The sequence below is a fragment of the Corapipo altera genome, unplaced genomic scaffold, assembly GCF_003945725.1.
Source record: "Corapipo altera isolate COAL_440 unplaced genomic scaffold, ASM394572v1 59, whole genome shotgun sequence".
In the NCBI taxonomy this organism is placed as follows: domain Eukaryota; kingdom Metazoa; phylum Chordata; class Aves; order Passeriformes; family Pipridae; genus Corapipo; species Corapipo altera.
Window position 1 is genome coordinate 998720 of NW_020884917.1, and position 13590 is coordinate 1012309.

The 13590-nt window shown below is 38.4% G+C and overlaps 1 protein-coding gene across 4 annotated transcripts in view; it reads left to right on the forward strand.

The window, feature by feature from the left end:
- UBP1 (upstream binding protein 1) overlaps positions 1-13590 on the forward strand; it is a 53442-nt gene that overhangs the window by 1529 nt on the left and 38323 nt on the right. For all 4 annotated transcript variants that reach the window (XM_027655837.1, XM_027655839.1, XM_027655838.1 and 1 more), the window contains exon 2: positions 9297-9413. In XM_027655837.1, coding sequence (XP_027511638.1) covers positions 9297-9413 — 117 coding nt within the window. The remainder of the gene's footprint in view (positions 1-9296; positions 9414-13590) is intronic.

Consider the following 13590-nt stretch of genomic DNA (forward strand, 5'->3'; position numbering starts at 1 on the left):
ATGCTGTGAATATAGGTGTGCTAGACAAATTTTTTAAAAATTGAATAGAGTCTTTATGAACACAGTTTCCTTCATCTAGGCAGGTTTCTTGTTTATTATTTCATTTATTTGCACATTATACATCATTTGCATTTTATTTTTTTAATATTTAAAAAAATATTTTTCAGTCTACAGTCTTGTAGTTGTTACATTTTGATTATACAAAAGGTCACTTAAAAAAATTGCACAAATTCTAAACTTAATAGTCCTTCCTGTATGTTATTTCTGCATTTTCTGTAGGTAATATTTCTTTCCAGAGGATCATTGCAAGATGACTTTATTTGTCATCTTTTTGAAGATGCTATTTCATACTGAAAATATAAGTTATTGAAACATACAGTATATATTCTGGATGGAACTTAGTTTTTTTATGTGTAAACAAAAGTTAGTAAGAAAGAAATGGTCCTGTATGACTGAAAAATTTTGCTCCAGGTGGGGGGGAGAAAGATATTTACATAAAAGTTTTTTCATTAGTTTTGCTTTTAAGCCATCTTTAAATGGAGATATCCCATGTATTAAAAATCTGAATGCAATATATTTAAATTAATATTTTACTCATGATATGACTAGTTCTGTTTCCAACAAAGATGGGGTTGCTATCTTTGTAAACATGTAAAATCTGTTTATATTACATGAAGCCATCAGAATGTAAGAATTTGGAAAGAAAATTATTTCCACGGCAGCCAGTTATCAGATTCACTGCATTGCTTTTGCCTTCATTTCCTATATTATAAATAGACATTAGCTCAGTTAAATTCAAGCAGTGATTAGTCATGCCTTATGTTCCTGCTGGAGGTGGTTTCTCTAATGGATTAGCATAAAGATCTGGGAAAAACTAGGACAGGTCTAAGTTGCTGTTCTTTCAGAAAGGGGTTCTTTATGTTCTCTCTAATATCCTGTCAGGACAGGTCATTGCAGTCATTTGGATACCGAAATGTAAATCTTAAAGGTTGAGTTTGGGCTTAAAAAAAGAAGGAGAAGGAAAGCTACATGCAGAATCAGGATAAGAAATGCATATCTTGGATGTCTCAGGCTTTGATGTCATTTGCTTTAAAGAATTTTGAGTAACACATTATGTTCAGCTGAAGCAAGGAAGTTGGGATAATAAATGTAAATTGAAAGGAGAGCTGATGATGTAAATTTTCCTGAGTTGGCTTGCTTGTTTGTTTTTGAAGATAAAGGTTGGAACAGATTGAGTTGTGTTTATTATTTGTGGTCTGAGTCCCAGAGCAAAAAGAACAAACATTTGTATCCTGAAATACTTACATATTCTTAGTAGTTTCTATGAATGCTTAAACATTTAAGTAAATTCACAAACCTACCCATGTAAAAATTCTATTGAGAATGCAGGCCCAAACTGCTCGTGGTTTTAATTTTCAGCAGAGGAATTCAAATTGTGCATATGACATTGTCCCTTTTCAAACAATCAGAACAGAGAAAATAATCTTGGGGAATAAATATGGTGAATTACTCTACAGTTACTCCCTATGGTAGCTGGTGAGAATGATTCCACTGGCTGTGTCAGGTTGGAATTCAGCAAACACACAGAACACAATAAACATAAATATGATGAGGATGAATAGGCCGTTTGGGAACTGCAGGATTATCTAAAGAATGACAACTAGTACTTTTTCTCAATTAAAACAGCAAACAGATTTGTAGTTCCAGTCTACTTCCAGGTAAGATGAAAGTCAATATTCATATTACATTCACTGAAGAAAACGTCTTAAATTTTCCTCCCTACATTTCCCAGTTAAGCTTTTCAACTCGTTAAAAGCACATACTTTGAAGATTTGCTTCATAATTTATGTATTTGTTCCACCTTCTTTTTTGTTAAGGAAGATTTTCAGTAATGTGGGAAGTTTGAGGAACTAATTATGCTAGTCAGGCAGGTAAAAACATCAAACTTCATTTACTCTATTTCTGTATTGCGTATACGTTTGTATGTTTAAGTATATTTTAAGACATCAGGGTTCCCAAGCTGTGCAGCTTGGATTATGCCAGCTGAAGAAGTGTCTTCCTTTGCTGATAGGATTTTAGGATAATAAGTGTATTTACTAGGAAGTTCTCTACTGAAGGGACAGAATTGAAACTCTGTAAGCTGCTGTTTAACAGTAACTCTTGAAAACTTGGAAAATGGTGTTTTGCAAGCAGTTTTGAATATGATTTCTGTTGAATATAAAAATTCTGTAACTCTTGATGTGTTTTAGGTAGATACAAATGTTCCTAGTGGGGATATTTTGAGGGAGTAAGATTTAAAAAATTATGGATAATGAAACATGGAAAATATTTCTTCAGTGGAAAAAGGAACATACCTTCATGTAACTGTTCGATATACAGTTACAGGGATATCAGACAAGAGTTAGAAAGGTAACTAAACTTGATCTTGGACATCAACATTTTACAAGTTTTCTTTTTCAGTGTCCTTTCTTTCCTAGATCATGATATTGCCCACCAATCATCTTTGGACCTCTATCAACTCATACTACAGCCAGTACTGGAGATGGTTCTTGGAACTATATGTCAGGCTAGATTCAAAAGTAGTGCCCGTCTGTCCAAGAAAGATCTGTAGCAGTAAAAGCAAGCTGTAGATTTAAGTTATGTAGACAGACATTCTCAAAAGTCAGCTAGACTGGTTTAGGTATTCCCTCACCATCTATTCATCTCTGCCCCTGGCAGAGCCAACAAAGTACTTTGTGGGAGCTCCCCTACTCTGTTCCTCACAACTCAGATTGGGGAACAATCTCTGGTCCTCCAGCAGCACCCTGGGCTCACAGAGGTGCTGGCAAAATGAATGAACATCTGTCCTGGACTTTGAGGGTCTGCCTGTATTGTGGGGGCAAGAAAGGGAATACAAAAAAAAAAACACAGTTTGTTTAACCTGAGCACATGTAGCTCATGTCAAAATACCTGAGAAGACAAACTGTTGATTTCAGCATGGATAAACAGGTCAAGTGCAAGCCTGTAGGGGAGCTGGATGTGCATTTCATTTAAAATTGCAGATTAGCATGTTTTAAAATGCTTAATTAATCTATATGCTAGTCTGAAATAACACATTTGAAATGTAACTAATGGTAGGCAACTGCAAAATGCCTTTAATCTGGAAAAATAGTAATTTCTGGCCTGTTACTTTGTGTCCTTTCAGCGTAACTTAAACTGATGCAGATAAAACACTTTTACACCATAGCTCAATGTCATTATAGATAGCTGTATCTTATATAAAGAATTTTTGAGCTGTTTGATGCAGTTTTTGACCTTCCAGATTACAGCTGTGGCCATGTTGGCTAGCTGATCAATTGAACTATTTTACCAAGACAAAATTTATCTGTTTCCTCTGAGGAATTTTCATGCATTACTATTTATATAGCCTGTATAAGAGGGGAAATCTAAATTTGTTAAGATATAAATCTTAAACTTTTTAAAAGCTTACTTGAAGTAAGAGTTGGTATCATCAGAGGCTACCTTTTCTAAGAAGCCACTGCTTCTTGAGCCATATAAGAACATTTTTGCCTTGTTAGGAAGTGGAAAACGCAGGTTTGTTAGAAAATAGGAGAAGAAAGACATGGTGTAATATACCTAATTTAACCCCCTGTAACTTGCATCTATTGTTCTTAAAAACCTTAAAACCCCTGTGTAATTGCTAGTGTTTTTAGGAAGGGGGTTTTCTTGGAATACACATCATCGCACTTTCTGCTTAGGGAATTAAGATGAAACTAGTGATGTGGGAGGATTTTGTCCACAAAGCCAAGACAGCCTAATGATAGAAAATGTTAGACCTGGCAGGGTACCAAAGCTGCCTCAGAGCCTCAGGTAAAAGGGACTCAGTCCATTAGGAATGAGAAGGAACTGAGCGCTCTTTTCTTTGTCACAACATGCAGGAAGCCTACATGGCTGCAGCACTCTGGGAGTCCAAACACTGATTTTTAGGCTATCAAGTATGTTCACAGACAGCACAGAATACCAGACTAACAACTACTTGAACTTGTCCACCTTTACAGACTTCTTAGTTGTCAAAAAAACAACAAAAATAACAACAACAACAACAAAAAGAAAACACCAGACTCCACCATTTTCCACAGCCATAAAAATGTGCTAATTTAAGTTTTGATTTGGGTATGTGATGTGTTAAATCAAAATTTTCTCTGGTCAGTGATGCTGTCTAAATCTCTGTGCCTACAAATGATCTCCATATGATAGGTTTCTTTATAGGCCTCAGTGTTCCTAAAAGGCAGCAGAAGAAAGCACAGGTAATATTTGCGGTGCTCCGTCTTGTAAGATGTGAAGTCACTAAGACATTTATTCCTCAATTCATATCTCAACACCTTCCAGCATCCTGAGATGCAGAAGTAGGTAATGTGAGGAATAGGACTATGGAGAAATAAACCACAGACCAGGAACACTCTGTAATGGAGACTTCTTTAAAAGGAGATAGACCCCACGAGGAAAGGATCGTGCCCTGCATTCTTCAGAACAAGCCAAACCTATGTTTGTTGTAATCTGACACTTGAGCATTGGAAGCAATTCATATTTCTCTTTTACATATAAAGTTACTTCTTCGAGTGCCCCATATCAAGGAGACACTGAAGCAAGTCCAAGCACAGAGTCTGCCACATATCTGTTTCATCAAAGTGACCAGAAGGGGCTGTTGAAGCATTTAGTGTCCTCAGTACTGTTATATATCAAGCAGAGTGCCATTCTGGTCAGATGCCCTGTGACACATTACCTTGTCCCTGTGCTGCCAGTGTCCTAAGATTTAGGAGGTCTACTAAAAGTGCTCTTTGTGGGTGTTTCCATTTCCCCTTTCCTTTTGTTGGCAGGCCTGCTACTTTCTGTATCACAGAGGAAGGACTGGTAAATGAGCAGTTCTTGCAGTGCTTCAATGTTCAGCAGGCCCAGACTATGACATCTAAAACCATCCAACAGTCCAAATTAAAGGTGGCAGGTGGACACAGAGAACATGCAGGCTTTGCTGCTTATCCTTTATTGTACTACACAGACACAGGGCAGTGCTGTTCACAGGCTGTTTAGCAGCAGTGACCGCATATTTCTGCCACCCTCAGATGACCAGACATAGCAAAAGAACTGGGGTGGATCAGCTCTTAACATGTCAGGAGATGTGTGGAGAACCGCAAGTCAGTGCAGCAGTGGATCACATGCAGAAGTTATTTTTGCTTGTGATTGTTACTCATCAGTGATTTAAGTTCACTGTAGTGAATACAGTCACACTAACAAGGTATAAAGGAGAGACAGAGAGGTTGTGTGTTCGAACAGAAAGAGGGGCTAGAAATGTGTGTCAGCACCTTTCACATAGATGTATAATGGATTGCCCATGCAAGCAGGCAATATCATCTGGACTTGAATACTTCACTGTTCCACTGTGATCTAGTTGAGCAGGGTCACTGGTGTCTGATTTGACAGCTGTTTTCATTCCAAAGCTACCCTGTACTGGGTAACAACTGTTACACAACCAAAAAGAGTCCAAAAACTAAATAGGACACATCAAAATAACAATACTTTCTTTTCTATAATCTGTTTTGGGAATAAAGTATACAGGGATTGCTTCTGCATAAATATAAAACTTTCTTTTGATTTTAAACTGATCTGCTATTTTAAGCACAACTAAAAGTCATCACTGGATGGCAAAACCTTCCATTTAATAAATTTTTCAGAATATATACTGAATTCACAGTTTCTTACATTGTACCTGATTAGTTTTTCCATGTATTGTCTGTAGAACAGTTTTCACTTGTTCAAAGATATATTCTGTATATATACTAATATTTCAGGTCATTTGTTGTACTTCTCAGAAGGGCAAGCAGAAAAATTATGAGGAGTCTGATCACTATAAAAAAGATTAGCAAGCTGAATGATGCCTTAGGAGACCTCATAATTTTGGATGTGGCTTATGGAAAAAAGTCCAATAAAGTTTTCAGGCACCATATGCTGAAGTACTTAACTTCAGCGCGGATCCACCCATTAGGCAAAACATGAGCCTCCCCACCTTAAATTTCATGTTGGACTTTGCATGCCATACACAAGCCTTAGTGCATGAAATGTTTTAAATAAATAATGTCTTGTTGTTTGTATATACAGTGCTCCTGTGCTGAGATCTGTGAACTTAGAAAAAAAAAAATAGCCCCTTAACAATAAACAGTACGAGGTAAAAAACTCACCTTATTTGTCCCCAAACTTGAAGGACCGTGAAACCACATACCTTTATGTCTGGAGGTTAGTCAAGGGCAGCAGGTGTGGGTGTGGGGAATATACAGTGTTTCACAAGGCAAAATACCAGGATTAAATATGACCTGGGAAGTTTATCCTAATTTAAAAAACTAAGTTCTACTGTACTTGAAGTTTTATCCATATACTGTTTGCAACAAACATCAGTCAAAACACAAAACTGAAGAGGAGAAAGAAAAGAAACACTGAATTTTTATAATTTTTTTTGGTAGTATTTAATTTCAGTTTGAATAATAACATTTTTTCTATGTATTCCGTCTACTTAATTTTCCATACAAGGAACTCAAAGCAACTATGAGTGAGAAGTCAAGTATTTTGTCAAACCCTGGAGGAAGGAAAAGACAGGCAAAATTTCCTCTTTCACAGTGCTTTTGCGTGGGAATCCACAAGATTTGGTTGTGCTTTGCTTTTCTTATACCCCCAGGAGCAGTGGGTGCAGTGGGATAGGATGGTTTGTAGCAGTGGTTTTTGTGGCCACGGTCTCTCAAGTAGGAAATAATTTGCATACCATGAGGGGCACCTGTAACACGGGCCTTGGGACTTCTGCCTTTTATAACAAGCAGGCACTTAAAAACTGAGGTCAGAATAGTTGCCATTATTTCACCCTTCCCTACTGATAAACACCCCATGTTTGCTGTGATGCTCCTGTATTTTATTACAGCCTACAACTGTGGTTGGTAGTGTCAAAGCTCTGTTAACACCTGGCCAAGCTAATGACCGAGAGGACTGAAATCAGAGAACTAAAGCACTGAGGCCTCACAGCTCTCACTCACTATCCACACTCAAAATATCTAGGGTGAACCCAGGCCAGTAGCTCAATCTGGCTGTGCTCCCCTGGGTGGTTATTTTCAATGAAAGCAAGTTGTCTGTCGTGATGTAGGAACAAATCTACGACTGATAGATTGTGTTTGTGCTATTTAAAAAATATCAACACTAGTTCTGAAAGGGCTAGTAGCGAAGTCTACTGTTCTCAAGGTGAAAAATGGGAGTCTCAATTGCTTTTGCTCCCAAGTTCTCTCCTGGACTTCTCAAAAAAAAAAAAAAAAAGGAAAAAAAAAAAAAGACTCATTAAAACTGCAGTGTTCCCAGCTGCTGTTTGACAAACTAGGATCTGTCAAAAGGAACAGACTACTTTTGGGGAGTAGTCAGATGATTTAAAGCCACATCAGCTGTGTGGGATATGTATAGAGAGGTGGGAGCCATTCTGTGGTAAGAGACTGAAAGCTCTTTAAGTGGAGGGGAATCTGTGGTATTACTCCTTCCATTCAACAGAAATACAAGTCACAGAAGAAAACAGATGCCTAACCTCTATGTGGGAAGCTCATATCAACCCCAGTGGAAGACTGTGAAAGTGATTTGTGACATGTGTAGTCCTTTCCATGAGAATAATCAGTGCAAAGGGAAACGAGTCTTCCAAATACAATGCACCATAACACATTTAACTCCTTTGCCTAAATCTAGGGCTAAAGAGAGAGTGATTCTATTTTATGATTTGCCAGTAAATGGAGTAAACCAGTGAGCAGGATATGTGTTCTTTTTCTACAGCCACTGAAATCAAAAATTATTAAGAAATTACAACAGTGGCCTCTGGGACACATGCAGCCCCTTATATCTGCTAGGAGGGTGCTTATTATGAGTATGCTGTTACATATATACACTTGAGTGGAAAAACTAACCTTGAAAAGGCTTGTCCAGCTCTCATCCTTGCTGGAGCAAAGACCAATTTGTGTACAGGAGCTGGTCTGTGTTATAACAGCCCTCCTTGAGGTACCTATGTACTTCCTGGAGGAAAATAATCTCTTAGAATCACTAAGGCAGCAGTCCCAGTTCTTATCTGCTTTTGTGAACGGCATCACAAGTAATGTGTATTTGAAGTTTTTCTGGTTGCTGCATATTACTATCACTTTAATATGAAATAATTCCTTTTTGTTTCCCAAAACCTTGCTCTTTGATGCTCTAATTTTCATAGCCTGGGTGTTGCCACAATATTGTAATACCTTTTAGAAGTATCTTTTTATAGCACGAACTGGTATTTAAAAAAAACAAAAGTAACAAAGCCACCACTGAACTACTACTATTTATGCGTAGTCCTTCCTATTTCAAGCAGAATGGCTGCCCTCTGCAGGTAACTGTTTTCAGATGAGGATTTTGGATGTGTGCCCCCTCTTATTTCTGAGTGTCAAGGCCTTTGCAGGATCAACCAGTGCTATTTTATGTGTTTTAAAATTGATATTGCAATCTTGCCTGCAAAACCCAGCAAACAAATGGCACTGAGATATGTGTGCCAAGCAGCTGTTTTGCATCTGAATGTGATTTTTCCCTAAAGTGAGGGTGTGAGGGTAGTATTGGGTGGGTGTTGGAGTCAATATTTTCCCTGCAATTTGACAGTGTTTTCATTGTTGGGATTTTTATTTTATTCATTGTTCATGACAATAAGGTAGCTATAAAGTTATATTCTGTAGTAGCCTGCTATTTGAATGGAATGAACAGGCAAAAAGGATACACTGCTGAGAAGGCATCTTGCTCACCTTAAAGGTCATTGTATGTTCCACCTTTTTTCTTTTTCTCTGCAGTCAGTTGTGCCTATGTAGGTTACAGTGTGTAAGTTCTCTGAGTGGACTGTGTGAAGAGGAAGTTCTGTGCCTCTCTGAGGCAGAAGTGCTACGAAGTTGCTCTTTCTCCTGGCTGTGTAACACACAGGAGTTTGCTCAGTGACACTCCGTGTGGACGGAGGGGAGGAGGGAAACGGGATGGTGGTGAGATCTGAGGTGCACCTGATGTCACATCAGGTAGTAACAAAGCCTTGCAGCTGGGCAGCAGCCAGCAGTGCAGCAGGTTTGGGAGCAGCAGAGTATGTGGGGACCGGCCAAGACATCAGCTACCTGCCTCTTCTGGACAGAGGGACATTGGCAAACTTGCTGGCAGCAGCTCAACATAAAGGTCTGAGAGGAACCCAACTGCAACTTTAATCTGAACGCATGCATTTGTTTTCTCTTTCCGCTCTCCCATCACTGCAGTGACCATCTCCTGGCTGAGCACAACACTCCATCTCATCCCAAGATGCTTTTCTGGCACAGCCAGCCCGAACATTATCACCATCACCAGTATCCCACCAGTAACAACAGCTACTTGCGGTAAGAGAAGAACGGGCATGACTTTAAATCATAATTATAATGCTATAGCACACAAGAATGCAGACTTTGCTAATTCACAAGTTCAAGCTTTCAAATAGAGCCGGTGATTTGAAAATAATTTGCGCAATACAGTCAACATAGTGGAGATTTACTTTACTACAGCTCTACAGTTTTTACAAGCCATGACACCACGTGTGCTACTAACAGTGACAGGAATGTTTTGCTGCTTAATATGATACAGATGTGGTATTTTTTTGTTTCTTTTTCTAATTACATTTGCAGTCTGTAGATAAAATCTGTTTATATGAAGTAATACAGACTTAGAAATACCTTGATGTTTTGCATCTACTTTGATTATTTGCTGAAGCTCAACTGACCTGCAGGACCCAGGACTATGGGCTGCTTGTTATATCAGTCCAGGCACACTGCCTAAATAAATGCTTTGCATTGAAATTCTGATGCAATGTACAGGTTATTGCATCAGCATATTCCTGTGAGCTATGAACCTAATGTACCTCTTCATGACTGAAATATTTTTTGTCTACAATATTCAAACTTTTCTTATAATTAAAAATGATTATGCTTTGACAAGAGCTAGGCTCATAGATTCCTGATAATCTTGATGTTAATTGAGTTTCAATTTATAGTGTGGTCTACTCTTTATATTAAACTTTAGCTTATTACTTTTTGGCTAAAAACAATGTATGTAAACATAATAGTGTGTAATCATTTATCTTGACATGGCTCTTTCTGTGTTGGTAGTCACACACTGTTGTATCACAGCATTACTTCTGCTCTTGTCGAACTGTTGAGTAGCATGTTTTTATTAGAAGCTTATTAAGTTTTAGATTTTAAAACAAACAAGCAAACAAGCAAACCCCAAAGGAATTGAGGGTTCCAAAGTGTGAAACTAATGAAACTGCAGTGGCATTTTGTAAAATCAATCCACCTCAGTACAAAGGCCAGAGCAAGTTGAAATTTAGATTGGCTAACACAAATACATAGCAAACACAACACTGTTTCTATTGACTCAAGCAATAAACCAGAAATGAAGGACAGGTGCTTGAGTTCCCTGATGCAATCCTGTTTGCAAGTGACATGCACAGTTCCCAGGGCAAAAGGAACCAAACCACCAGGGAAAGTGAGGATGTCCACTCGCACCTCCAATCCTCCCTCTGTTCAGCCTCAGGGAGGTGTGTCCCTTCCTAGCTTTCCTCAGGGCCTTGTTCTCTCTCAGGGCCTGTTTTTCACCATGTCCTTGTCTTTCTTCATTGCTTCTGTTTTCCCACCCTTATCTAAAAATCTGCCATTTGAGTCCCTCTGAAGATGCTCTTCCCACACGCTTTTGAGCACCTTCCTTTAGTTTTGGAGGCAGCCTGCATCTGTGTTTTGGTATTGAAATACAGTATAGGGGGGATACTTCTATCAATTAAGGGCTGTGTACAGGAGCTCACAAGATTGCCCTTTGAGGCCGACTGCTTTGAGCAGGAAGAGCACAAACCAGTTCAGGCACAAGGCTTCAGTCTGGCCATAATCGTCAAGTTGCTTGACTCTGTCCTTAGTGCTTTACCCTCAGCGAAGCAGCACACCAGTTCGACATCCTGACATCAGTAAGGTTTATATAGAAGAAGCATTTGACTCAGGGGAGGATGCCAGCCAGCATTAGTGATGAGCAGATGGAGAAAGGAGTGTCCTAGGGTCCTCACATCCCAGCAGAACTACACTTGGAACACCTTTATGCAGATATGTCTGCAAAATGAGGCTCCCACTGCCTGCACTTGCTCTCTGTTAGATCATGTCTCCAATTCCCGTTAGTGGATCTGCAGAAATGGAACAGCAGGGCTACAGGGAATGTCACCTCTGACAGATTAGACCTGTGGATTTGGCCTGCTCAGTGTTAGAGAAGCAATTTGAAATCTCAAAATTCTTAACTCCTGTTTTAGACATTTACACCGGGCACATAGAAATCTTTAGACATTTGTCATGTCACCAAAGCTTGGGAGAGAGCCAGGAGGAAAGTTGTATCATTCTGTAAAGCATATGGAGTCTTCTCTGTCCCACAGCCTCTGCTCTCAGCCATACCAGTAAGTAAATATTTAACAATTTAGGCAAAAAATCTGCAATCTCAAAACTGGTGCAGGTACCTAACTTGTGGGACTCTGCATGAGGCTTATATTGTCTATGTTGCAGAATATGAATTTTATTAGGGAAAAAGGCATCAAAAATCTACCAAATGTGCATAGCATGTAGGTTTTCAAATATACTTTAAAACTCTTTTGGCAAAAGTTCAGAACACTGCATCACAATTACAAAAACTAGAGGTTTGAGTACTTGAGCTGATGCGCACTGAAGCTACAACTCCATATGCTGGAGCTGGCTGTATGTGGCTGGAAAGTGGTGTTTGTGTGCATTGCTGATCCTCAGCAGAAGATCTGAGGAAGAGACTGATCAAGGAATCCGCCCCAAAGAAAGAAATACATCAGAGGCCTGTGCTTTAAAAACAGTATAAACCAAACAAACACCACACACCTCCAGAGAAAACTTGTAAATTAGCCAGGGATACAAATAATGCTAAAGAAAAAATGTCTTCACTTTAATATTCATATTTTAACAGAAAAAGGACACTTTGTGTCCTAAAAATACCTAAAGATAACATCTTCAGAAAAGCTAAGTCAGTTTGTTTATCATGGACAAGCTACATCCAACTTTTTAAGACTGAACTTAAGAGGATGGGTCTCACTGTATCCACTCAAGATACCCTTAGGAGAGGTTGGAATTTATGTCAGAAAAAAAACAATTCCCAGTATAAAGTTCTCACCAATTTATGATCTTGTAACTGCTACATATCTATGTTAATGCAAGTCTAGTAAGCAGATAAACCAGTTTTGCTATGCATAAATCAATCTGTATGTGGATTCTCTGGTCTTGGGTCCTGTCTTAACTTATCTGACTGTCAGAAGTAGAAAGTGCATTACTTTTAGTTTCCCGCAAACCACCGCCTTCTTTTGTACAATTTACAAAAGTGGGCTTTAGTGCTATTCCTGCTACCTTATTATGAAGTCCACTTTAGGTCCACACAAAGTCTGAGTTCTCAACTAAAACTCTAATCCTTCAGTGACAGGAGTTTTAGCTAAATTGGTAGCGACTACTGTTGTATGCTGAATAATGCCTACTAATTTATTAAGTGGACCATATAAACATCTCATAATAGTCAATTAAATTAATTAACGCCATCATTTGGGTTGTTGCCACCTTCAGAAGTGCTTCCATCATAATAGTAAATTAAGGAATTCAGGGTATTCTTGTCAGGCTTAAAAGAGGAATTTTGCCTGTGGTAATTTCAGTTCTTCTCACTAATAGCTGTAATGTGGTAGCTAGTACCTATGCTAATGACTTGTCCATGAGCCCATGCCCTCTTCATAAATTTCCCTTTTTAAAGCTTCCCCTTATATGCAGATGAGCTATTTATCTGTCCCCAGATAGGCAGAGAACTCTTACAGCAATTACAGCAGCAAAAAATACCAGTACCTTTTTTTAGAGAGGCTGGCAGTTGTATTTTAACTTGACAAATTGCCTTTAAAGATCATAAATCATGGTCTGTGTGATTCTCTTTATCTTTGAGGATGTCATATGCACATTTTGAACAACAGCTAGTATTTTGTTAATCATTAATGAACTTAGGGCCTTCCTGACTTTATCTTTTGTAAAACTTGTGCAATTGTACTTAAAGCATGATCAAAATATGTTTTACAGTCTCAGTACTTTTCTGTAGTTTGCTCTCTGGATCTATCATTTTAATGAAACATCTCATAAAATTATTTAACTGTCCTCTGAATTATTAATGCATGATGGGTTTTCGAGAACCCTTTACATCAAGTCATGGGTTACTTACCCTATTTGGTGACAAGAGGGAACAGAATTAGGATTACAATCTAAATCACTGGCATTTCCATCTCTCCCTTGCATCCCTCCTAGTTTTTCCAACTGCCAGGCCGTTATGATCAGTAAAAATTATTTATTAAAAGCTTAGCTGCCTCTTGGGACCTTTCCTTGGAGAGCATAGAATAACCAGTTCTAATAACAGCATAAAATCAAACAACTTTAGTAATTTTTACTATTTTTAAGTTCATATCCCAGAAAGAGAAATTTGATGCTACTTGAATACACATGTATCAAA